The sequence below is a fragment of the Elephantulus edwardii genome, unplaced genomic scaffold, assembly GCF_000299155.1.
Source record: "Elephantulus edwardii isolate Elephantulus edwardi_28Jun2011 unplaced genomic scaffold, EleEdw1.0 scaffold00005, whole genome shotgun sequence".
Lineage (NCBI taxonomy): Eukaryota > Metazoa > Chordata > Mammalia > Macroscelidea > Macroscelididae > Elephantulus > Elephantulus edwardii.
In genome coordinates this window covers 31521650-31547845 of record NW_006399755.1, presented here as the reverse complement: position 1 = coordinate 31547845, position 26196 = coordinate 31521650, and the positions used below count along the sequence as shown (strand labels likewise).

General features: G+C 37.2%; 1 protein-coding gene across 3 annotated transcripts in view; it reads left to right on the top strand.

Annotated features, from left to right (window-relative positions):
* The window catches only part of NFIA (nuclear factor I/A), a 522110-nt gene that overhangs the window by 244591 nt on the left and 251323 nt on the right, over positions 1-26196 (top strand). For all 3 annotated transcript variants that reach the window (XM_006879776.1, XM_006879778.1, XM_006879777.1), the window contains exon 3: positions 16056-16121. In XM_006879776.1, coding sequence (XP_006879838.1) covers positions 16056-16121 — 66 coding nt within the window. The remainder of the gene's footprint in view (positions 1-16055; positions 16122-26196) is intronic.

Genomic DNA, 26196 nt, shown 5'->3' with positions numbered 1-26196 from the left:
CACGGTTTGACCCTTTCCAGGATGAATCTGTTTGTTTTCCATTGTGTGTATGTACCATAATTTCTTTATCTGCTCTTCTGTTGCTGCCTACTTCCATTGTTTCCACCTTTTTGCTGTGTTTAAATAATTGTGCAGTGAGCATTGGTGTTCATATGTCTTTTTGTGTCATGATTCTTCTTCCTCTTTAAGCAGCTATTCTTATTGCTGTTGACTCCCGATGGATTGCCCCTTGACTTAATGCTTACCCTGTGTACACTGGAACACAACTACCTAGTTTTGTGGCACACCATTGATCAGTTACAGAACAAACCATTATGATCTGTGGGTCTTCAGTGACTATTTCCAGAGGTGCATTACTTGGTTTGTCTTACTGTAGAATCAGTGCTGAAACCTATTAAACATTATGGCAAGACGCAGATCTCAACTGACAGACATTTGATAGTGGTGCATCTTAGGATACAAGTAATGTACCATTTTATAAATGATACATAGCTGAACAAGTGGACTCTTTAGTTAGCATTATGAAGTACCTTGGGATTGAGTAAAATGTCATAATGCTTTTCACATAGTAGAGAATAAAAAATGTGGACAGAAATAATAAGCTGCTTCCTTGAGAAAAGGTTAATTATTAGAGATTTGGGAGTGAGGGAATCTCTACTGATTTTTGGAAAGTGAGTAAAGTTCATTCACTCATTTAGTCATTTGATGAGGAGAACTGTTGCAAGAGTATCAGAGAGAAACCCCCCATCAAAGACGATCTCTTATTACATTAAATATAAATAAAGACTATGATGCCTTTTTAGTTTATTTCTTTAAAATCACCACCTGAAGATAGTTGACTTGGCTAATCCCACACAAACTATTACTTGCATTGTTTGAAAGACAATTTCATTTTAGGATTATTATGAAGCAAATTATTCATCCATACTGAGTTACTGAGATGGAGAATACTTATCTCCCTCTCACATAGCCACAGTGAAGTACAGGGATTGCTTCCTAAAAGGAAAACAAAAATAACAGATGAAATGAACTTTGCATGGAGGTCAGAGCAAATAAAGTCAATTGGTAATGAACTGGATTTTTAATGTGCAGAATACCATGATTTGATAACTTCTTGGGGTTTCTGAATTGTCGAAGCTAATCTGTGCATTTTAGTTATGTAGGTTTGTTTCTGTTCTTCTCATAAAGGAAGTTTGCTTTTTTTTCTCATTTCTAGCAATATATTTTTAAAATTCTTTAGTTCAGGATTGTTTTGAATATAGACTAAAGTTCATGGGAGAATTACTGACTAATTTTTTCAGCATATTTGACTGCAACGTAATATAAAGATACACAGAATATAATGGCTTCCAACTGTGATTCAAGTATCCAGAACACTTGAGATTAACATGTGAAGAAATTTAAAAATATTTTATTGCAATTAGTGTTAAATAACTTAGCACTGCATATGTCAAGGAGAAAGCCACAATAAAATCCAAATGGAAGCTCTTAAAAGTGAAATGATTCAATACCCTGAAATAATTTATTCTATCATAGACGTAAGCAAAAGAACAAAAAAGGCAGACAATTTCCACTTGAAAAAAGGATGAGGTGAATTTGTAAAGAGCTAGGTATTTTATTGATATTTGAATTTTATTGTGATAGTTTTTGAAGTATGTGGACCATTACCAGTTGACCAACTGAAACAATAAGTTTTCTATTCCAGTATATTTTTTAAAAAATGTTTTAAAAAAATGTTTAGGTTGAGTAATGAAGCTCTAGGAAAGTTATTGTCAATGTAGAAACTGAACTTATTATTTTAAAGATATGAATTAGAGAAGATATATCTGGTATACTTTAAAAACATATTCTTTTAACACCTAGGACCTAAGACCTAGACTAAATTCCTTAATGACACATTATTTAATAGCTCTTAAAAAGCCAATTTCCCCCCCCCCCAATGTTCTCTATGACTTGGAGGATTAAGATATAAAGGGAAAATATTGTTTATGGGCTTCTGCGGTTAGGGCTTGGCAAAGTCACCGAAGATAAACATTTGCAACTCTTAGTGGGTTATTTGTGGTCATTTATAAAGCAAAGAGGAGGTAGTCTTTGACTTATAATGATTATTGCACTCATGTTATTTCTAATTGCACCATGGTCAGCAGCAAATAAGCAAATATCATCCAGTCTCTTTTGATGAAAGCCCCATCCCAGCCTTAAATGTAGCCAGAAGAGCAACAGCTCGATTCTAATGATCTCTTTTAAATATAGAACTCTGGGGTGGGAAAGGAGCTTTACAGGACATCTAACTGCTACTATCCCTACTGCTTCTCTACTCCAAAGACGTGAGATTCTACAATATACATGGGAAAATTGGCGAGAGGGTTTAGAAGGCATCTCGACTCCTACTGTCCTCACAACATAGAAAGTATTTCTTATCAGTAAGTCTGGTGTAGATAGTTAAGTACTTGTATGATAATTAAAAGGTTAGCACTATTCAAACCCACTAGCCACTGCTCAGGAGAAAGATGAGGCAGTCTGCTCCTGTAAAAATGTACATCCTTGGAAATCCTTTGAGGTGGTTCAAGCCTGCCCCATAAGGCCACTGTGAATCGTAGTGGAGGGTTGAACCTCCGTGAGTTTAGAGTCATGTGTTGTAGCTGTGAGGTGTTTGCTTTTGACTCTTCGTGATCTTCTGTGCCTGAGTAAGGCTACCCAGGCTGTGTTCCATATTGGGCTGAAAGGTCAGAGGTTCAAATCTACCACCTCTTCTGAGAGTGGACGATGAGCCAGTCTGCTTAGATGTGTGGCCTCAGAAATGTAATGGATGTTCATTCTGAGTCAGAATCAATAACAAGGGGTTTGGTTTTGGTTTAGAATCTATACAGGAGAACACTGCCTGCATGTGATTTTGTTTGTTTGTTTATTTTCTTGTGTTCCCCCTCCCCCTCCATGGAGCTGTTTAGAGAAGCGGCAAAGCCAACCTTTTTTTTAGCGGCAAAGCCAACCTTTTTTTTTAGCTGCCTCTGAGACTCCTTATTCTAGTTATGTCTTACTCATGTAGTCTCCTCAGAACCAGAATATTTGCCCAAAGTCACCTGTTGACATCTTCCACCATAGGCCTAATTGTATTTTTGTTGCTCTAAAGGAACCACTTTTTTTTACTTTCTGGTTTTAATTCCACTTCAATATTTATTGGGGGAAAGGAGATAGAGACTGCAAGTGTTGCGACCCTTTTGAATAGGCTTTGATACAGCTTCAGGATTAAGACAGACTAAGGAAAGAGGTCTGATGATCTCCTTCTAAAAACCCACCATCAGGAGCCCCACAAATCATCACGGTCTGAGACCTGTAAGTGACCATGGAGAAAGTGCAGATCTGGACACTGCTTAGCCCCTTTGTTCAGGGGGTTGCCTTGAGTTGCAGGGGTAGCATGATTACAGCTTACAATAACAATATATTACAGATCCTCTGCCGGCTGGGTGTATAAATGAGGCAAGAAATAAAAGTAAATTGTGTTCTGATTTAATCAGTTTATACACTTTAGAACATCTGTTTTCATACAGCAAATAGTTAGGGAATTATAACTCCTCATAATTCATCAGGCACTTTAAGTTATATCATTCAGCCCCCATCTTCTTGAGAGCCAGGTAGTTGGAAGAGGAATAAATTGCAACTGAGAGAAATGAAGGAGTTTGTTCAGTTCTGCAAAGCAAACCTAAGTGACCAAGAAGGGACTCAAATTCAAATTTTCTAATATCAAATCCTCAGTGCTTTTTAGTACCGTATTTAGTGACCCCTGTTTAGGAGTCAAATTCTGTATAGCATTGTTTCTAAGGTGGGAGAAATCTGATTTTGAAACATGATTTTTCTGGGTTATCTTCCCCAACAGAAGTATGAAACTGTACCTGCTGCCAGCGAGTCCGCTCCAACTCACGAAATCCTGTGAGCTACAGAAATAAGAGCTACTCCACTGCTCTGGATTTTTGTCTCTCACACTTTGGGCATGCTGTCAGGAGCCACCAGGTCTTCCAGAAAGACATCATGCTTTGAAAAGTTAGGGAAAACCAAGAAAGAATACCCTCAATGAGACAAATGGACACACTGCCAGGAAGCATGGGTTTGAGGGTCGTGTAGATTTGTGAGGATGGTGCAAGATATAGGTGACTCAACAGCACTTAAGAAGAATAACAGATCTTATTAGAGATGTTTAACCCAACTGTTACTTCAAAGGTTAATATTCAGTTTGCTGTAGATTCTGTTCCAGCGATGGTGGTACCAGCTGCTGTTAATAATAAAAAGAATAAAAGCACAACAATTGAAATGACAGTCCTTGAAGACAGGGACCTTGCTTTTTACCCCATGTTGTATCTCTAGATATACAGGGTGCCTGACACAGAGTAGATGCTGAATGAATGAGTCAAGAAATGGAATGAGTAGGATCCAAAGATGAGAATGTTAGAAGAGATCAGGGCTTTTTTCAGGAGAATGATGTGGTATCATTTTCTCCTTTGGTTAGGAGTAGTGTTCTGAACTTTGCCAATGTTAGAGTGCCAGAGTTGTTCAAACCTCTGGGTGCGTTCATATCACTTGCCGGTGAAGGGGCTCCTTAAAGGCGTCTTGGCAGGGGATGGAGGCTCTCTTATTTACCACATCATAGAAGCACCAATATTCTCACTAAGATGTCTGTCTGTACTTACTGGAGAGATTTTACCTTTGTCATTTTCTTTCTGGTCCTTTCAGGAAATGATATTTTGTGGTTATAAAGCTATATAGGTTCCAGTTGATTTTTGAAGGTTTGGCTATTTTGCCAGTGGCTTTAGATTTCTTCCATCATTTTTCCCTTCTTCAACCCTACCCTCACTTTTTAATTTCCTTTCCTCTTCCCCCCCCTTCTTTTTTACCAGACAGGAAAAGTGTCATAGTAAACCCCACCACCTTGCCCTAAATTCCTAGGGGAGTCTTAGCTCTGGGGGTCTTCTTCTTGAGGCCTTAACCTTACCTTTTAGACAGTTGTCATTATCTTTGTCTAAAGGTCATAGCTAAATTGAATAAAAGGAAAGCTGTGTTTTCCTGTCGATGCACAAAGGCAGTATTGACTTCCCTAATCCAGTTTGCTGAGGGGTGAGAGAATTAAATTAGATATCTAAGCACAGAAATTGAGAGCCTTTGAAAACAAAGATAAGGAGACAAGACTGTATTTTCCCTTTTCCTGGGAGCTCTGGGCTCAAGATTTTGCAGGTGTGTCATCTGATCCATGGCTTGCATCGATCAAAACTGTGCCAATGCATATTTAATTAGCAAGGGGACCCTGGATGCATTATAGCCATCATCCCTATATTGAATGGACTGTCAGAGTTTCTGAACACCTCCCCACCCCCACCCGCCCCTCAGCCCACTGCTCCCTCCCTCACCTCCTTGTTTGGGAAGCTTCTGCGTTTTGTCTGAGCAGCTAAAAGTTTCTTTGTTTTTAGCTGCTGATGCATACAGCACCACTGAGGAGAATACAAACAAGTAGACTTTTAAAGTGTTTACTTTGTCTAGGAAGAGAAGCTAAACTAATTTGATTCTTTCAGTAAGATTTCCAGACCCAGTAGAAAACCCATTAGAAGAAAGAAAAGAAAGGAAATATAGTGTTCAACGGTACATGCATAGATTTTTTTTTTTAAAAAATAAAATTCTGTCAGGGTAAAGCAAAAAATTCCGGGATGCATGTTTTCATGATGGAATTTGTGAGCACTAGCCTTATAATATGACAGAAAGTGTTTAACTTTTTTAGTGCCATGATTTTGATACTGAGTCATCGAGCAACTAGTATAAATTTTATTTATCAGTTTAATTTGTATAATAAAATTTGCCATCCTGTCATGAATGTACAATGCCATTAGAAAATTCAGCGTGTGTAGAAAAATTATTTAAGATAGAAAATGTGAAAAAAGTTTGAGCTGAATGTAGTTTTTAAAAAGTTTGCAAAATCTTGTGAGGACTCTGAAAGTGGCAGGAGATTTGAAGTTGTGCCTCAGACAGGTTACTTCATGGGATTGTGGTCACTGTTCATTTTCATGCAGGTTACAAAGCCTGAATGCCCAGAGTGTTGTCTGCTAAACAGATGTAACGCCAAGAGTCTGCCTAGAACAATGAGCAGCAGACTGTATACACATGCTTAGGACTTACTTCAACTCATCAGCATAGTCTAGTTTCTAGTTCTCTGGCTCTAGTCTACTGTTGAGATAGCTTCTTTCTGGTAAAGTAACAAGGAGTGTTGTTTTGTTTTTTTATTTCGTTCTCTGTTCCAATTTGCTGCAGCGACTCCTGGGAAAATCATTTGCATACATCTTGTTACAAAGACTGACTACTTCCTGGCTTAGACAAAGTGTTGCCTGATAAACAGACTTAACACACAAATGTCTGTCTGGAATAAACAACAGCAAGCTGAGATTTACATTTTCATTATCAGAGATAATCTCTTTCCCAGTATATGGGAATTAAGAACCTTCTCTTGAGCACCAGGGCTATGGTGCTGATGTTTTATACCAGAATCACAGAACTTGTTAAAGAAGTAAAAATCTTATGTGGAAGGGGAAATTTGTGTGATATACAAACTTACTTCATCATTTCAAAACTAGGTCTTGCCTTATTGTGTTGAGTATATGCAACAATCCCTTGAACAAGGCAGAACAGTCACTGTTGTTAGAGGTCATTGAGTTAACTATGCCTCATAGTGACTGTTAGGAACAACAGATTGTAACCTTGCCCTGTCTGTGGCATCTTCTTGATCGCCAGTATTCTCCAGCTCATGGTTACATTTCTTGTGTCTGCTTCATGGACAGAGTGCCTCAACAGTCATGAGTGTTAGAGAAGTGAAATCATAGAAGCTGGTGTTTTGGGGACTGCCCTTTTCTACTATCCCATATTCTCTTTAGTGAAGAAATAGGAATGAAAAGGGAGTTACTACTTATGATGTTACTTGAACTGAAATAACAGGGTTACTTTCAGTGAGAAGCACTGTAGTATTTTAACAAGCTTCTTTATAGATTTCCAGGTATGTAGTGATGGTAATACGGGTGAAATATAGGTAAACTGTGCATTCTTTGCATTTTGACTTATTTCATTGATAGCATGAAAAGTATATAAGGAAATATCCTCCTTTAAGTTACAGTGATGAATACACACACACACACATTTAGGTATAGTATTCATTTTAGGATCCCTAAGAAGCCTGTATTAAAATTAATTTTGTTGATTTTAGAGGGTGATTGTGAGGAGAAGTTGATTACAGTTCTGGTATTCACTAATTTTACACTGATAACTTTTAAGCAGTCCTTTGTTAACACTGGAGAAGTGGCAAGTGACCAGGTCAACTCCATGTCGGGTTCTGGATTAGTCAGCAGTTCACTGCTTGTGTCAGTGTGGTTCCTGTTCTGGGTAAAACAGAAGTCAATTGCTCATCTAAACATTTCAACTTATTTTAGTCATAGATTCTTGTCAATGAAAATGAAAGAAATGATAAATTTAGTCATAAAGCTTCATGAATGTGTATCTTTTGTAATCACTATTTGCCATTAGCTTCATTTATAACCTCATTGCAAATCTGATCATTACTGGCAGTCAGTCTCATGCAAGAATTGCAGATTTAAAGATTAACTCAATTTGCCGTTACTTTCAGAGTGACTGAATTTGTAATTTTCAGAGCTTAGAAATGATTCCCCTTCACTGTCATGACACAACAATAGTTAATCCATTTTATTTTTTTCTAAATGTGTTAAAACCACATATCATTGCACAACCTCCTTGTACACATAGAAAAATAACACATTCATGAGTAGGTGATAAGACAGTTGAATCACTCTTCAACCTAAACAGTCTTACCATCATCCACAGTCCCGACGAAACAGATGGGCCTTGAATACAGCATTAATGCCAATAAAAAAACCCTCAAAATGGAATCCTTGCAAATTGAGTGTTTCACAAAGACTTTTTTTTAAGTTTTGAGAAAAAAATAATAATAACCTTGATTGCATAACCATCCTAAGTCTGTCCTGAAAATGTAATTCTTGGGAGTGACTAAGGAGGGGACCTGCCTAGCAGGTGGCAGCTCCCAGGGTGGTCTGGTGGAGTCCTTCCAAATAACTGCTGCATGAACACAGCCTCCCTCTCTGTCTGAATCAGGATTAGGAGAAAGCAGGACCAACATATGCAAATTTTGGATCCCGGATTTTGTCTTTGCTGCGTCCATCTCTCCATTTCCCTTATTGCTACAGTAGCACTTACTATGCACACTTTAATTCCTACAGGGATTGTGAACACACATCCATGCAAATGTTCAGGCCTAGCCTACTGGGAAAGCTGCAGAGGCCAAATTTTGTGTTTGAAATGAAACAGAGGCAGACATCTCCATGTAATGAACCCATAGATTGCTTCCATTTTTAAGGCTAAGAAACTTTTATGGTGTGAATCACCTCATGGTTTATCTTTTAAAAGTTAAGTTAGCATATGTTAATTTTTTACTAAGTGTATCACACTTGTCAGCATCTATTGATATGAAATCTTTTCAAGAAAATGTGAAGAGGGTTTGGTAATTTCCAGTGATAATTCACTGAGTTGAAAGGGTTTTATCCATTCTCTGCGAGTGCTAATAAAAACTGCATATTTTTAGTGGCCCAGGTTTAGTTACAGTATTACAGGTTTCTGTCTGTTCTTTGCTAGACCATGATGGATGATGCTATATTTAGCTGATGGTGTTGTAGTCATCATTGTTTACACTTATGCTACAAATTGTATATACATATGTACACCTGTAATCTGACATTCTACATTCTCGGGTAAAAGTTTTAAAAAATATTTCCTCACCCCTCAGTCATAGTGATGCTGGAGAAAAATGACACAATTTTCCCAGATACTATAAAATATTGCCATGAAATTTCTTTTGTAAATATAGCTATGGGACTAATAAAGCAAAATGTGACCATGGTAACCTTTTGATTTAAAAAAAAATGTATTTACACCTTTTTTAATGACTTTATTAATAATACCACTTTTTATTAGGAATATTATAGAGTGGCATCCGCTTCCTAAATGCCTCTGGAAATTCTGTGAACTTTGATAAATGTCAGTGGTTGTAGAGGGGCTTCAGGCCTTTTGTTCATGGGGTCGCTATGAGTCGTGCCCGACTTTGAAGGCAATCACCAACAACAATTAGTAATATTACTCTTTAATTAGAATTATTCTACTTGATCATTTGTTATCATAATTATTAATAATAATGTTAATAAGATGCTCCATATTGATATTAAAGGATCAAAATAGAATAAGTTTAAGCCTTAAAACAATGGTAATTAGGACTATTTTTCCATTGTAGGAGCATAGAAAAAATGAATATTGATAATCTTTAACCTAGCTCTTTTGCAGTGACTTTTCTTCCTATCTTACCAAACAAAAATTTTTCTAATTTTTCCAAATCTTTAAGTACTACAATTGTATAGGGTCACGTTTCACTCATAGCCCTTATTTTGTTATCCCAGGAGTGTTTCTAATTCTTCATTGTATTTAAAGGGGTGCAGTCATTGCAACCTTGGCTTCTCTTGTTCGTGCTACAAACAGCTCTCACTCTTTAATGAGAATTTCCATTTTACTTCTTCCACTTGACCGAGACACATTTTTGTTTCTGGATACCTTCTGGCTTCTTCCTATCTCTTCATTTGGGAGCTTTGAAGCTGGACATAGGATTCTAACAAAGCCCTTTCAAACTTCAGCTGTAGCCAAATTATTATGCATGAGGAGAGGTTGCAACTTAGGTTAGAGGATTTCTCTAGTGGAACCCGAATCTGTACTTTTATGGTCTACAGACTTCATTGCTATCATGTGAGCTGAAGAGAAATCGTGTTGGTTTGTTTTAGGTTGTGACGTTTCTTCACCACTGCGTGTCTGCCTTTCCTTTATCAGCTTTAAACAGCAGCTGCTGTTAAGGATTTTGCGGCATAATGAGGACTTGAGAATCTGGTGGATTTTTATCTGTGTTTTTTGAAAGGTGTGAGATAGTCCTCTGTCATTCATTATTTTAGACTGCTTGCATTTCCGGACGTCATCCTATGTGCCAGACACCATATTTAGATCTTGCTCTCTTAAAGGCCTTTTTGTAGGTAGACCAGTAAGTCATAGAAGTGAAGTGTCTGTATCCTCTAAGCACTGTGCAATATTACTCTGCCCGTTGACCACAGCAGTGTGGTTAGCTTTCCCTTCCTTGCCAGGCCCCAGGAAAGGGTACGTCAAGCAGAGAAAAAGGACTTCCCTGCCTTCCTCATTCATCCTACTAAAGTTCCATCATTTCCCTGTAAATGCTGGTTTGGTACATTTGTCTTTCACTTCCAGTGATTCCCTTTTAGACAATTGAGTAACAAGTGATACTCCAGTGGGGACAGGAGATAACCTTCAGGGGTGTTAAAAATATTCAGGAACTAGGTAGAGTTTGCAGCTCACCATTGTGAGCTCCCTCGATTTTTCTGGATTGTTGACTTTAAAAATGGGTGATTTTGTGTTCCATGAATTACACATCAATTTTTTTTAAAAAAGGAACATTTAAAAAAATTCACCTCTTCTATTCAGAATTCATTGAGCCCTTGATGGGCCAGGCAGCCTGTTGCAGGTACCAGGGACTGAGAGGAAGGCTTTTGCAGTTGTTCAGATGCTCATTAAGGAGCATTTGAAATCATCGTAGTGCATCATAATATCAACCACAGGGAAAGACACTCAGTTCAAATCCACCAGCTGCTCCATGGGAGAAGAATGAAAAACCACTAGAGGGTCAACCACGGGTCAGTTTTAACTCTGTAGCACACAACAACCATAAAAGGTGGACATGTGTGATGAGAGAAGGGCTGGAGAGGAACAAGTGTGAAACTTTAGGTTGAGATCAGGGAAGACTTAACAATATTTCATTTTTGCTTTGTGCCTGAACAAATTTCCCTAAACACTTTATGATAATTACATCTTTTTGTCATTCTTTACTTCTCTAAAAGGAGTGTTCTGGGGTTCTATTTTATAGGGGAGCAAGATTGAAGTTAAAAACAAACAAACACCCAACCCAATAAACAGCAACAAACAAAATCCCCCCAAAATTCCAATAGTAACCACCTATTGGCGTCAACTCTATTCTGATTTGTAATGACCCTCCATTGAGTTCTCAAAACGGTAAATTTTTACAGGAGGAAATTGTCTTCTCTTGCGCCCTACAAATGATTTTTAACCATTAACCACCTTTCAACCTTTAGGTTAGGAGATCAACACATAGTGTTTTGTACTACCAGGACTCCTTAGGATTGAAGTGTGTGTGTATGTTGGGGGGAGGGGGTTAGAGTTGAGGAGTAAATATGCATATGGTGCACATTCAGTCCAATGTTTTTGTTCTTGCACGGCACACATTTATGGAAGCAGAGACTAATATATAGGCATTAGGATTTATTTTATTTCTCTCCCCAGTGATTATATTGATAGTGAAGTATCTTTGTCTGAGCACTTCAGCAATATAGCTGTAGGCGCCATAAAAATGCATAGATAGATGGCTACCAGTTCAATTAAGAGGTCTTAACCCAGCTTCCTATATGCAAACCCTGTCTATTTTAGGTTTAAGTTTCTGCTCATAAATTTTTTAAAAACCAAGATAAACATTGCATTTCAAGCATGGTTGAAGTTTAAGCTTCCTTTAAAAGCAGATCTCCATATGGGAAAGAAAAAAACCAAAACAAAAAACCCCAAACTCCAGCAAAACAACAATAACCCTGATGTACTTCCTCACAATAGCATTTCCAACTCCGTTATTTAAATACTTTCTAAATAATATTCCCTTCATCATAGCATACCAATATGATGGCTTACAATAAGGGAATCAGAGAAATTCAGTTACATGGAGGATTCAGATAGAAGACGGTCTTCTAGTTATATTTATTTGAGTTTGTTGTTGTTGTATATTACTGTTATGGGAGCTCTGGTGGCTTAGTGGTAAAAAACTGTACTACCATCATGAAGGCAAGCAGTTCAGATCTGCCAGCTGTCCCACTGGAGAAAGATGAACAGTCTTCTGTGGGATTTACAGCCTCTGAAAAGCTCCAGAGGGTGAGCTATGAGTTACTTAGAACTTGAGGGTACATTATGACAACACCAGCAAATACAGTTACTGTCGAGTTGGAGCTGACTTACAGCTCCTCTTCCAGAGGGTTTTTAGAGGCTGTAAAATGTGCAGTAGAGTGCCTGTCTTTCTCTTGCAGAGCTGCTGGTGGATTCAGACTGCCTACCTTTAGGTAGAAAGCACAACTCCTTACCCATTTGGTGTTGTTTTATAAGGCCTCCAATTATTTCAGATATTAGAAATCAACTTTGAGAGAAAAATAGGCAATCTCTTTTCATGTGGTTTATGATGTTGGAAACCCAGTGCAAGTTTAGTGATGAGTTAACATCAACAAGTGTGAAACTTTAGGTTGAAATCAGAGAAGACTTAACAGTATTTAATTTTTGCTTTGTTCCTGAAGAATATAAAATACCAGAAGGTATTGTCTGGTGGGGTTTTTTTCCTAAACACTTCATAATAATTGCATGTTTTGTCATTCTTTACTTCTTCAAAAGGAGTGTTCTGGGGTTCTGTTTTATAGGGGAGGAAGATTGAAGTTAAAAAAAGGACAAGCAAACACCCAACCCAATAAACAGAAACAACCAAAAAAAAATCCCTCAAAATTCCAACAACAACCTGTTGGTGTCAACTCTTCTGATTTGTAGTGACCCTCCATTGAGTTCTCAAAGCAGTAACTCTTTATGGGAGGAAAATGCATTCTCTTTCTCCCTTGGAATGAATGGTAGATTTGGACCATCAGCCTTTACGTTAGGAGACCAACACATAGGACTTATGGTTATAACAGGAATCCAGAATTAAGGTTGCATAGTGGAGTGCATTTGGGGTGGGGTGGGGGTGGGGGATTGTATATCAATGAAGGAGTTTATCTTTTGCTTTTCAAAGAGCGAACTGGGGGGAAGGTAGAGAAAAAAGTGCAACAATGAATGAATGGAAATCCAAAATCTCTGTAAATGTTCATAAAAGTTAATACAATAAAATTTAAAAAAAGATTGCATTTCTCAACAGCAGTGAGTTGAGAAATCAACTACATAGGTGATAATTATCCTCGAAGTATAAAGCAAAAAACGATCGATCTTGGCTTCTTACAAAAATCTATCAAGTATACAAAAAGAGGAAAGTAAATGAATTACTAACCTATGGCAAATGCTTAAGAAAAGTGTTCTTTCATTTGTATCAATTACATTTAGGCAGACTAATTTGTAACTCTGGTCTTCTGATTGCCTTCATATTTAACAGTGCTGGATGGCTGGGTCATCTTTGCAATGGAATAGCAATAGTTCTCGGTAGTTTTGTTTCTAGTAGGTGCAAATAAACAATGGCGTTAAACAGCCTAGGGAAGAAAAGTTTTTGGATCATTTAAGTTGTCTTCTAGATCTTGGCTTTATTGGAATAGCTTATTCTAGCATGCAGTTCTCTGGTGTAAAACAGTGACTCCAGCTTTTGAATAACACTGGAGAAATGAAATTCTGTGTTCAGTTTGGCTAGAAACCTTTTCTAGTGTGAGTTTTCACGAAAGCGGAGCGGCCCCTTGCAGACCAGCTCTGAGGTTTTTTATGTGGCTTTGTTGTTTGCTACTTATTTTCCTGCTGTTTGGAATTTTAATCTTAATTTTATTTTCTTGCTGCTCTTGTTTTGTGTAACCATTTATATTTCTATAAAGATTAGCTTGTAATCCAAATGTAAAAGTAAAAATAACAAAGAAATCCACTTTGGGATTAAAAAAATAAGATACATATGTCTCCCCCCATTATTCTTCTTGCTTTAATATTAATGGATTAATGTCATATGAGAATAATTGGCCCAGTGTATCTAAATTAGGTGAGAAAAAAATGTTTTCCTCATTTGTTCATGGAGAAGTGATTAATCAAAAAGATAGCACAAGTGAAAGTCAGATATTGGTGAAGCTAGCGTACTAAAACTTAGGCTGGGTAGGATTTGTTCAGATTAAATGTTCTATTTGGCAAAATCTTAGTGTCTGTTTGGTGTGTGGTCAGGAAAATGTTTAACTACCTCAGTATCAAAATGAGATCACATTTCACTTTAAATTGAGGTATGGATATTAAGAGCTTAAAAATTCCTACAATAAAAAGCAATATAGCTTTGTCTTTTCCCCCCAAAACTTGTTGAATTCTCAGAATCCTTAATTTATAATTTTAGTGGTAAGACTTGTATTTTTCTTTAAGAAAATAGAAGATAATTATGGCATAAGTTTTTATTGGGCTTTGAAGGAGGTATTTATAGGGTTAAAATGGAAAAAGAATGCAGTATAAATTTGCATGCATGTCAATATTTAGTACAGATATTAGATATAATTCTGTAGCTTCTTAAGGATTGAGCTAAGGATATTTGGTATATGATACTTTTTATTTATGCCTTCACAATGTAATTGTTAGAAAGGGATAAAAGCTATCACTTTACCAGACTTAAATGAAAATTCACCTTCTCACAGTTTTGTTCTTCGAACGTTTGAATCCATACAGAATTGCTGCTCTAGATACCAGGTAAACATTATATGGAAATTTAAAAACACATGTATCCCTTTTTTGTACATTCCTGTAATAAACATCTTAATTTGCTTAAAAGCTGAGAACCACTCTAAACTAGTAAATTAGCAATTTTAGACCTGAGGTCATTAGTGCCATTTCTTTCGTCAATTTTTCCAAGAAAGAGAATGTTGATATAATAACTCTGTTGCAATAGAAGTAATATTTTCAATTTAATCAGGGTTAGGTGTCATGACTTTTTGATCTTGCTTTGAACTTCTTTCAGAAATGTGGTTAAATTTTAGACAGCTTATTCTGGCCCTGTGAAGTCAAGGAAAGGGCAGGATCACAGCTCTCTTTAGATACAATGTTTAAAATTTAAAAAAATCATTTGTTGCAAAATAATGTATAGGACTTCAAGTCTCAGAAATTGCATTCTGTCAAAATTTTCTCAACATTTTGCCTGATTTTTCTTTTTCCCTTAAAAAAAACCCACACCCACTCTTGCTTCTAATTCTGTAAATTTCTTTTGATCTAATTTTTTATCTAATTCTCAAGTTAAATATTACTTCATATTGTATTTTACCACTCAGAGATGAAATTAATTGAGTGAGTTTTTTAGTTAGGAAATATGATTATCCTTTTGACTTATAGAAATTAGTTTAGTTCTATAAAAGTGTGCAGAAACCTGTTTGGGCACACAAGCCGCTTTCAGATCTCTCAAACTGATCAATATCGAACAAGCAAACTCACTAAAGATCCCAGCTTACAAAGTAGGTAAACTTCTACTTTTATAATACAGACTTTTCAAGTAATTTCCAATAAGGACACTGGACCCTGAGAACGCTAGTGTTTAATTGCGTAGGTTGGTGGAGAGCCGGGCACTGTTTCTTTCATTCTGTGGTAGGTAGGGTCGGGGTGAGTCAGAAGGAACTCAGTGACACCTAACAGCAGCCACAGTACTTAATAGGGTGAGTCTGCACAGTCTATTGCTGGAATACAGAGCTAAATATCAACAGAACTTGTTACTGTTGTTGGGGTTGCTTTTATATACCAGCTTCAAAATATGTTTTGACACTTTATTATGTTCCGAATCAAGCTTCAGATGTGTGTAATGAAGGATGAAGTCTTTATCAGCTTCTAGTGTATAAATAATGGCAGAGAGCAGTTTGGAAAGGGTCTCTCCTTGAGAGGATGGTTTCTAAAGAGCTTCTAGTTATGAGCTGGCCCAGATCAAGTGCCACTGGAGTTGTAAACAGAATCCTTTGTCAAGGCACAGCTGCCGCTTTCCACTTTTCTTTTCTCTGTCCATCTTTCTTGCTTTCTTTCCTTTATCATGTCATTTCTTCTGTTAACCTTCTCTTTCCTGGTTTGAATGCCGAACTTTTTTTGAGGAAGTCTGGCACCTCAGATCCACTTTCACTCACAGACCCTGTAATTTTTGGCTGTATTTTTTTTATGTTTTTCAGATTCAAGTCAATCTGAAAGTCCCAGCCAGCCAAGTGACACTGACATTAAGGACCAGCCAGAAAATGGTAAGTTTAGCTTGGGACTCCTGGCTGCTGCATGGCAATTTCACAGCAGCCAGCAGCCAGCCAAGTGCCAGCATTTGGGGTCTGCCCAGCATGGGGTGCCCACTGCAGGGGACAATTTGGAAAGCTCAAGGGGGAAAACTCAACTTGATTTCTTTTTTGGAAGACAGTGTCTTCTTTCTCTTCATCACTCTAGCAGCCCCCAGCCCTTTTAATCTCCCTAAATCATATCATGATACTTACATATGAACATCTTCACTCCCAAGAACTTTGATTATGACTTAAACTCTGAGACATGGAATTGGTTTGCCCTCCTTTTACAGAAGCTTTTGCAAAATGAGAGATGAGCTTTGATTTTTCATTTCTTTGTAGTCCTTTTTTAAAGTGGCAGAGGTCTAACATTCTTCTTCACTAGACACTTAAGAGCGTTCATTGGGGAATATTTCTGAGGCATTTTAGGAGTCCAGCTCTGCTTTAAGAAAACAATTTTTCCTTAAAAAGGTTTCCCACATGAAATCATTTAAAATAGTGAGGATGATTGGCAGTATTATCTCTCAGTTGCATAAATATACAAACTTCCTGCTACAGAAATCCTATTAAGATGGAATGCATATTTTATATATGAACACAATAACTAGTATAAAATACTGATTTTGTGGTATGCACTGTAGGTATGAAGAAGATTGTAGTGGCTTAAACAGTAAATTGAATAAAATAATCATTCCAATAAAAACAGAAGAGAACTAGTGTTACCAGTCGGGCAGCAAACACTGTATCAGGGCCTTTTGCAGATATTATCTCATGTATCTCTATCTTATAAGGTTCTCATAAAACCCTTTTGGGCATAGAAACAAAAGCCCTGATGGGAAGACTTGTCTGTGACATAGGTAGGTGCATGTGAGACGATTAGAGCACTGTGGCTAAAAGCTAATACTGTGGTATCAGATCTGTGTTCAAATTCTGTATCATTTGTTCTTACCTTTAGGAAGGATATTTCATCGCTCTCTAAATGGATTTATCATCTTCAAAAATGAGATATTAATATTTTAAGTTGTTAGAGAATGAAGTGATGTAGATACCAGACATATTGTAGTATTTTCCACATTATATATTTTTTTAAATATTGGCTTCTACTTAGTAGGACTTATTTTTGTCACTTTAAATGTATTGTACTTTTTTCCTCCATCCATTTTAAATAATCTTTATCAGTTCTCTCTTCCTTGTATCTGTTCATTATTTGATTGTGATATCCATCTGATCTTTTGTAATACCTTAATAAATTATGTCAAATATCAGTACCAAATTAAAATTCTTATTTCTAGTAGTTTAGAATTTGTTTTGGAAGCTTGGAAGCTTCTTTATTACATTGTCAGACTGTAGCATAAAATATGAACTATATATATGGTTATTCCACTGTCATTCTGTTATATAGTGAGAAATATATTATGTAATATATAACTTAATTAATACAATAGTTTATTAATATATATTAATTTATAACTATATGCATATAAACTTACATACGTTTATTTATAACTTATAAACGTATGTAAGTTTATATATACATATATGCATAGACTTGTAAATTTCTGAAGAAGACCTTTACAAAGAGACACACAGAGAGAGAATGATCTCTGAGACTTTGTTGTTAGGGTTATAAGCAGTCACTTCTTATTTTTTTATCAGTATTTTAAAAGAGTGATATCTAGATCCTGGCTTAATGCTGTATTTTCCACTTGGCCCTATTGGTGAAGCAGGAAGAGTTTTGATCTTTTCCTGTTTACATATACTCCTCCAAAAACATGTCCTTTTTATTTATTTGCATTTTAAGGGTCTGTGGGCTGCAGGGGAGTGTGGTTCACGTATTTCGGTTTGGTCACCACTCGAGCAGGCCTGTGATTCATCTGTCTTCATAAAATGGCTGACAAGCTGTTCACATGCAAATATAAATTGAAGCATGAGAGGCCTGGCATGGCTCTCTGGAGCTGCCTGCAATACCGATATTGTGCATTGCCTATTATTGCTTCCAAAAAAGCATCCAAGACTGAGCCTGGGTCGTATAGCCAAAAGCTTGAAGATAACAACTAGGTCTTCTTTTAAAAGCTTAACTTATTCAGTGCTACATGTTGGTGCAATCATGCAATTTCAAAGAAATAAAAAAGTATTAATATCTAAGAGGAAAATGCAATCCCTACATTTAAAATTGCCACTTAGTTAAAAGAAAAGTTAGCACCTGCTTTTTCTTAGCCCTAGTTGATGCTCGGAGTAGAGAAACTTCAGCCCACTTTCAGATTCCTTTGTCTGATTCCTTTCGTGGTTCTCAGATGAAGTTCCTGGAGAGAAAATTCTTTTGTCTGTTTTCTAAAAATATACAATCCTAAAAGGGAAATACATGACAATTTCAAAATATGTTCATGGAGTAAACACCTTTTCACTTCATGGCATTGCCTTTATAGAGAGTAGCCATTTTTGGGGTGTGTGTGTTTGTGAGCCCAAGTTACAGAAATAAGTTTCTCTTCATATTCTTGGTTTGTAAAGAATAAACTCTCATGAGCTTACCAACCAAGTTCTAAGAACTTTTGGAATCTTGATAGATGAGGAAACGACAGATACTGGTTTTCAGCTAAAGCAGGGACTCCTTTATGGAAAATATTCTTTCTCTTTTAGCTCTTAAGGAGAAAAATAGTGGGAAATGAATGCTATATTCCAAGTATCCCATGAAGAATAACTAGACACATGGTAATATGCTGTGTTACCCAGAACTATAAACCAATCTGTGTAACTTTTCCTAAAGTGGATGCAGCTCTTTCTTGACTATGCAACTAGTCTCCTCCCTCCCCCAGAGAAGTTTTTACTTGCTTTTTTTTCCTACTCCCTTAAGAATCAACTGTAAGAAACTAATCTTTGTCCAATTAGAATATTAGGTGTGGATTTTGAAGGAATTACCAGAATCTCAGAGAGAAAGTATTAGAATCTTTGAAATTCAATTAATAGTTAAAAATTCTGCCTCTGGGTTCAAAGAGACTAGGAGTCAAATGAAATATACCTGGTGGCTTTGAGCAACATATGGCCTCCAACTTCAGTTTCTTTATCAGTAAAATAGAAATGACAATATATCCTACTTCATGAATATGAAAATTGACGTGTACATATGCAATAGCACAACCAATTCAAAACACACAAAGGGAATGAATCATTGCTAATCCCTATTTAAAGCTGATCATCTGATCATATCTATAATAATTCAGGAGGGACTTGAGAACATTATCCTGAGTGAACTAACTCAGTCCCACAAGGACAAATACTGTATAAAACCATTATTTTAGAATGAGTATAAGGATCCAAGTGGGGGGTGGGGTGGAAGCAGAGAGGTGGGGATGGGCGGGGAATGGGGTATTAATCACAGGATCACACAATTTGATGTTTAGGGGGGCAAAGGAAATGGGAAAGAGTTTGTGTGAAAAACAGTGTGTTTAAACTCTGTAAATAAATCAGTATAAAAATAAATAAAAAATAAAACTCAGCAAAGGGGGGGAAAGCTGACCATATCTAAAATAAGTGCACATATTTGAGAGGTTAAAAGCTGGGAAACTAGGAGTGTCAGGGCATAGTGTCAGAAGTAAACTCCTTAAGAGTTTAAGCGGTATCTCTTACAGATAATTGTTCTACAGAATGTGAGGTCTCCTTAATACTATCCACAATTGCCAGAGTGCCATATTTGTTTATTGTTTAGCTCTGTCCTCAGATTCTGTTCACCTGTGAATTTAAGAAACAAGAAACTGTAAAAATGAGTCACAATTAGTATGACTTATGGGTTCAGCACCATGTTTTTTGAGGCTCCACACCACCCGCCAATTGAGATGAGTGTAGTTGATAAATTCTATAGTTCTTTGTATACAGAATTTTTGTTCCATCACTTGGCTTTTTTAAGTAGGGATATCAGAATAAAAGAAATTTTTTTCTTAATTCTGGCAAAAGATTAAAAAGGACTCCTAGATGTCTTTAATTTTAACTGAGTTTGTTCTAGGAAAAACCAAATGGAATCTGGTTTATTAAAATCCATAAACTGATTAAGGGTAGGGCTCATGGCAACTTCCCTTTTAAAAACTCTTGCACAGCATATAGCTCGTTACTTGGAACTTCACAGTTACCCAGTGCCTCTTTGCTTAATGACTAAACTTAAAAATAGATGAGTATGCTGTCATTATCTTCAAATATGTTTTCAGTACCTGCTTACTGCTGAGTTGCTAAAAAATTGGAGGATGGGGGTGGGTTATTTATTGTTTTAAGGAAAAGACCCAAAGACATTGTGGACTGTGTGTGCTGTTTACCAAAGGAAATACTATCCAGACAAAATTCTTACCTCCAACTGGTATCATCCACTTAATCCTTTTGCATATTGCTGAAACCCCCTCAATGACTTTTAAGAGCCCGTGAAACTTTCCAGGCAGGGACTTTGGCACAGGACATCTATTCAAACCACCTTTGTGAATGTTCGTGATGGACCATGGTTAGTGCTAAAAGTACCTGGGAGACAGGCTATTAGAAGCACCTGCTTGATATTTATACAACGTGTGAGCAGCATTGGGTCAGTCATTATTGAGAGAAAACTCATGTGATAAACCTACTACGTAACCAAGACGTGCTTCTGCGGGGCTGTGTTACATTAGGGTCTGAGACAAGCACATTCCCTGCTGGGACTCCCTGTTATCAGTGAGAGCACCCTTCACCAAAAAAGGAAGAGTGGGGTTCCCTGCCAAAAGAAGGAATAGCTATGCTCATGTATTGTTTCTTCCTCTTTTATTTACTATCTCTGCCCACCTACCCAGCCTGCTAAAGAGAAATTAATTTAAAATAGTTTCTAAATTGTAACAAGGAATTCAGAGTTAGTTTTTAGGCAATTTTTTGGGCTTAATAATTTTGTTCTTCCTCATTTATCTGGTAGTGGCACATATGTTGGTGGTATCAACACTCAGATGGGGCCATTGCAATCAGTGGAAGGCCATTAATCATGATGCTCTCACCAGATTGTGAAAATTTCCAGCCCTACCTGCCAATATTTCATTCACCCTGGAGTATTAGAGGAATCTGGCTTTCATACTCATCATCTTCATTTATGCCATTCCTATCTTGTATTGTTAAACTAGATACCTCAGCTAAGTGGTGTTAGATGATGAAGGGATGCATTGTTGTCTTCAGTGAAAATGGAATTTTATAAATTTTCACTTAGCTAATTTTTATAAAATGACTCATGTCTTGCTCAAGGTTTTGTGATTTTTATGGTAGGGGGCCTAGAAATTGCTATCTGTTTATTTTTTAAAAAAATATTCTTATATTTAATAATGTTTTTAGTTGCAGGCCTTCTGCTTAGTGTTTTGATTTTTAGCTACTTCTTCAAATATACATGAGATTAACATATTCTCATATTGAAAATAAAAGGAACTCTGATAGTATGCTGTGTAACATGTCAGGCTACTAGCCCAGAGGTTGGCAGTTCAAATTCACCATCACTCCTTGAGAGAAAGCTATCTCCTCCCGTAAAAATGTATAGCCTTAGAATCTCAATAAAGGATCATTATGAGTAAGAATCAACTCAATGGCAGTGGATATATTAGTAAGTAGTTGTTGTTAGGTGCTGTCAAGTCTCCTGTGATTCATAGTGACCACGTGAAAAATAACCCTGAACCGTGCCCTATACTGAGCTAATCTCACTGTCTCCCAAACACCTACCACCATTATCCCAGTTACTGTATCAGTGCATCTTATCCAGTGTCTTTTTCTCCTACTCACACCTTCCACCATTCCAAGAATAATGTTCTCCAAGGACTTGTCCCTCCTGAAAACATGCCCAAACTGTATGAGACAGAGGTACAAAACTTGCCTCCAAGGAGTGACTTGGTCTCACCCTTTCCAGGACAGACCTGTTTATTCTCTTATCAGTCCAGGGTATGTTCAATACTCTTCTCCAGCACCAAAACTCAAAGGCATCGATCCTTCTATTGTTTGTAGTCATTTTCCAGCTCTCTGTTATACAGCAAGCAATTGCAAAGACTATGGCCTGGATCAGGCACCCCTTCGTCTCTAGATTGATGTCTTTACTCTTGAACACTCTGGAGAGGTCCCTGATAGCAGACTTTCATAAGCTAATTTGTCTTTTGATTTCCTGGCTGCTGGTGTCAAGAATGTTGATTGTGGACCTGAATAGGACACAATTGTTACTAGGCTTAATCTCTTCTCCATCTATCATGGTTCTACAAATTAGCCCAGTGGGGAAAATCTTTGTTGTGTGTGTGGGTTTTTTGTGGTTTGTGTGTGTGTGTATTTGTTTTTCATATTGAGCTGCAATCCATATTGAGCACTACAATCCTTGACTTTCTGCAGCACATTCTTCAGGTTCTCCTCAGTTTTGGCAAGTTTAGTCAAGCTTGTCATCTGCATAATGCCAGTTGTTGATGAGTCTTCTTCCAATCTTGATGCTCCATTCCCCAGCATAAAGTCTGGCCTCCCTAATGATCTGTTGCACATACAGATTGAAAAGGTATCGAGACAGGACTCATCTCTGACATGCTCCTTTCTTGACTGAACCATACAGTGTTTCTTTGCTCTGTTCTGATGACTGCTTCCTGATCTAAGTATTGGTTCTCATGAGCACAATCAAGCACCCTGAGATTCACATTCTTCTCAATATTAGCCACAATTTGTTGTGACCCACACAGATTCCTTTGCATAGTCAGTAAGACACAAATAGATGTTCTTCTAATACTCTCTGATTTAAGCCAAAATCTGTCAGATATTGGCAATCATGTTCCTGGTGATACGGCCTCTTCTAAACTGGCCTGTTGTATTTCTGATAGTTCTGTCAAAGTAGTGTTCCAGTTGTTTTTGGATGACCTTTAGCAGAATTTTGCTTGTGTGTGATATTGTTTGATAATTTCCACATTCTTTTGGATCATTTTTTTTAAGAAAAAAAATGGAAATAAATGTGTCTTTTCCAATCTGTTGGCCAGGTAGATATCCTTTAGATATTTTAGCCAGGTGAGCTTGTGTGAGGGCTGCATATATCTGTTGAAATATGTCAATTAGTGTTCCATCAATTCCTGAGAGCTTGTTTTTTGCCACTTCCTTCAGAGCAGCTTGAACTTCCTCCTTCATCAACATTGCTTCTTGTTCATATGTTGTTTCATGAAATTCTTCCTTGTCAGCCAATTCTTTTTGGTACAGTGACTCTGTATACTTCTTCCTCCTTTTAATGCTTCCTGGGTCATTCAGTATTCTGCCAATACCATCTTTTAAGTATTGCAACTTTTGACTTTAATTTGTTCTTCAGTTTGAGAAATACTGTGCGAGTTCATCCCTTTTGATTTTCAGACTCCAGCTTTGTGCTTTGCTTTTTCTTCCCAAGCCACTCTTTGAAATCTTCTCTTCACTTCCTTGACTTCCTGATTTCTTCCCTTTATTATGGCTTTTCAGCGCTCTAGTGCAATATTCAGGGTCTCTTCTGACATACATCTCAGTCTTGTCTTTTTCCTCTCTCTTTGTAATGACCTTTTGCAATCTTCATAAATGATATTCTTAATATCCTCCCACAGCTCATCTGGTCTACATTCATTATTGTTAAAAACTTCAAATCTGTTCCTGAGATGATTTTTTTAATTGAGGTGGGATTGACTTAAGGCCAAATTTTGATTCTTGTGGATTTGTTTTCATTTTCTTTAGCTTCAGTTTGCACTTTTGTGTGAGTACTTGATGTTCCTCAGTCAGCCCCTGGCCTAGTTTTCACAATTGATATTGAGCTTCTCCAGTGATTCTTTCCAGAGATGTAATCAATAGTGGAGAAGCAAAATAAATTGATAATCCCAGACTATACTAATTTTCTGTCTCTGCTAACTGGATTGCTGGTTTGAAGAAGTATTTCAGTATGCCATTTTTGTTGGAATTTTTGAAACAGTGCAGCCTTACAATTTTCATTTTATTGGGGAAGCAGGCACATTTTAGCACTATTGACTTGTAAATGCAATTTATCAATATTTCATAATTCAAATGACTTTCCTTTACAATTACCTAGTAACAGTTACTCTCCGCAGTGTTCTCTCAAATCACCCTGCAGGGAAAGACACAGTAGAGTGACCAGCAAAATAGCAGTAATAACAGTAATGATCAATATTCTAAAATATGTAGAGGCCCCAACTCAGGGAGACATTACATCGAAATGCCTTTTGGTTTCCAAATCTGTATAATTCAGTTCTGCTGCATGAATTTCCAGAGGTGTGATGGAGCTCGTCTTTTCCTCGTTAGGAGACTAGAGAACTAGAATTTCACTTGATCTAAAATGCCAGTCTGAGACCAGGTGAATTCTGCTTCCTTAAATATTGTTAGCAGATGTGACCTATCATTGTTTGCAGAGATGCTGTAGACAAAGGAAATTCTTGAGTCTAGCCTTTTGAAAGATGAAGTATCAGGCGAGGCTGGGGTCCTCTGTGTGCATAGCCTGGAACGTACAGTGTGCTTGGTTTATCACACAAGAGCTACTGTAGGCAAGGCCTTTTCCTCTGAAAGTGAGGAGGGAAATTTGTAATTTTGAAGAATTTGTTTTATCTCTCATTAAAGGCATTTTATTGTGCTACACAGAGAAAATGAACTAGCTGAACAGATTTTAGATAGTTGGATAGTAGCCAAAAAAGGGAGTGATTTAGACTCCAAGCTTCCAATTTTCAAATTCCAAAATGGTCGGGTGGGTGGTCTATTTCAGACATCTCTTATCCCTTCCGTCTTTCATTCCTCCACACATGATTAGTTATAATGGAGAGAAGACAAAAAGGGCTTTCTTTCTGGTCATTAGATGCTACACTTGTCTCAGGGGACTCAACCATCTGAATGTCCATTGGCTGTAGTTTCCCAAGTAGAAAATCATTTTTTAGTGTTCACATATAATGTCTGTATGATGGTGTCAATATATCAACAAATTTCATTTTTAAAATGAATTGATAAATCATCAAATTCATGTAGTATTTGAATAATGCTTAGAAAAGAAAGTAAATGAAGAACTGTCACCAAATCACAGTTCAGACAAAGTTGTATCTGGTGTTTGTGTCTGGCTGCAACTCTTTCTGCGAGATCCAAGCCAGGAACCAAGTTTGATAAGACCCTGGGTGTAATTGAGTGGTTACTTTCGCATACTTCTCCATCAGTTAGAAATCTGCATCAAAGGAAAAGAAATTAGGGTCATGGAATCTCAAGTAGGCTGGTTTGGATCAGGAAGAGTATATTGACCTTCTTTTAAAGGTAACGGAAAGAATGGTATAGGAATAGTGTAATTGTTATGTGCCATCAAGTTGACTACAACTCATAAACACCTGGTGAATGACAAATCTGAATCTTGCCTTCACTGTCCTCATAATCTCTTATGCGCTTGAACCCATTGTTGTAGTTAGTGTGTCGATCCACCTTGTTCAAGGTCTGTCTTCCTCTCTTTGTTTGACCCTCTGCCATTCCCAGCATGATGTCTTTTCCAAAGATTTGCCCTCCTCACAACCTGCCCATTATCCTTGCCTCTAAGAAGCATTCTGGTTACAGTTACAGACATTCTTTTGACAGTCCATGGTATATTCAGTGCTCATCTTCAGCATCACAATTTAAAGGCATCAATTCTTATTTGGTCAAATCTTTATTTAGAAATAATAGTGATGGTTAAACAGCATGATGAACATGCAGTCCATATAAAGTTTGTTGAAATGGCAAACGTGCTGTTACCTATATATTTACCCCAATGCAGACATATTTTTAGTTTACTTGGCTCCACAGTCAACACTCTTGATAACAGTATCCAGGAAATCAAGAGACGAATTGTATTGGGAAAGTCAGCTGTCAGGGACCTCACAAGAGTACTAAAGAGCAATGATGTCAGGCTGGAGACTAAAGTGCACCTGATCCAAGCTATATAGTCTTTGCAATTATGTTCTATGCATCAGAGAGCTGGACAGTGACTAGGGATGATAGAAAGAGAATTGATGCCTTTGAGCTGTGGTGCTGGAGAATAGTGTTGAATATACCAGGGACTGCTAGGAGAACAAGCAGGTTT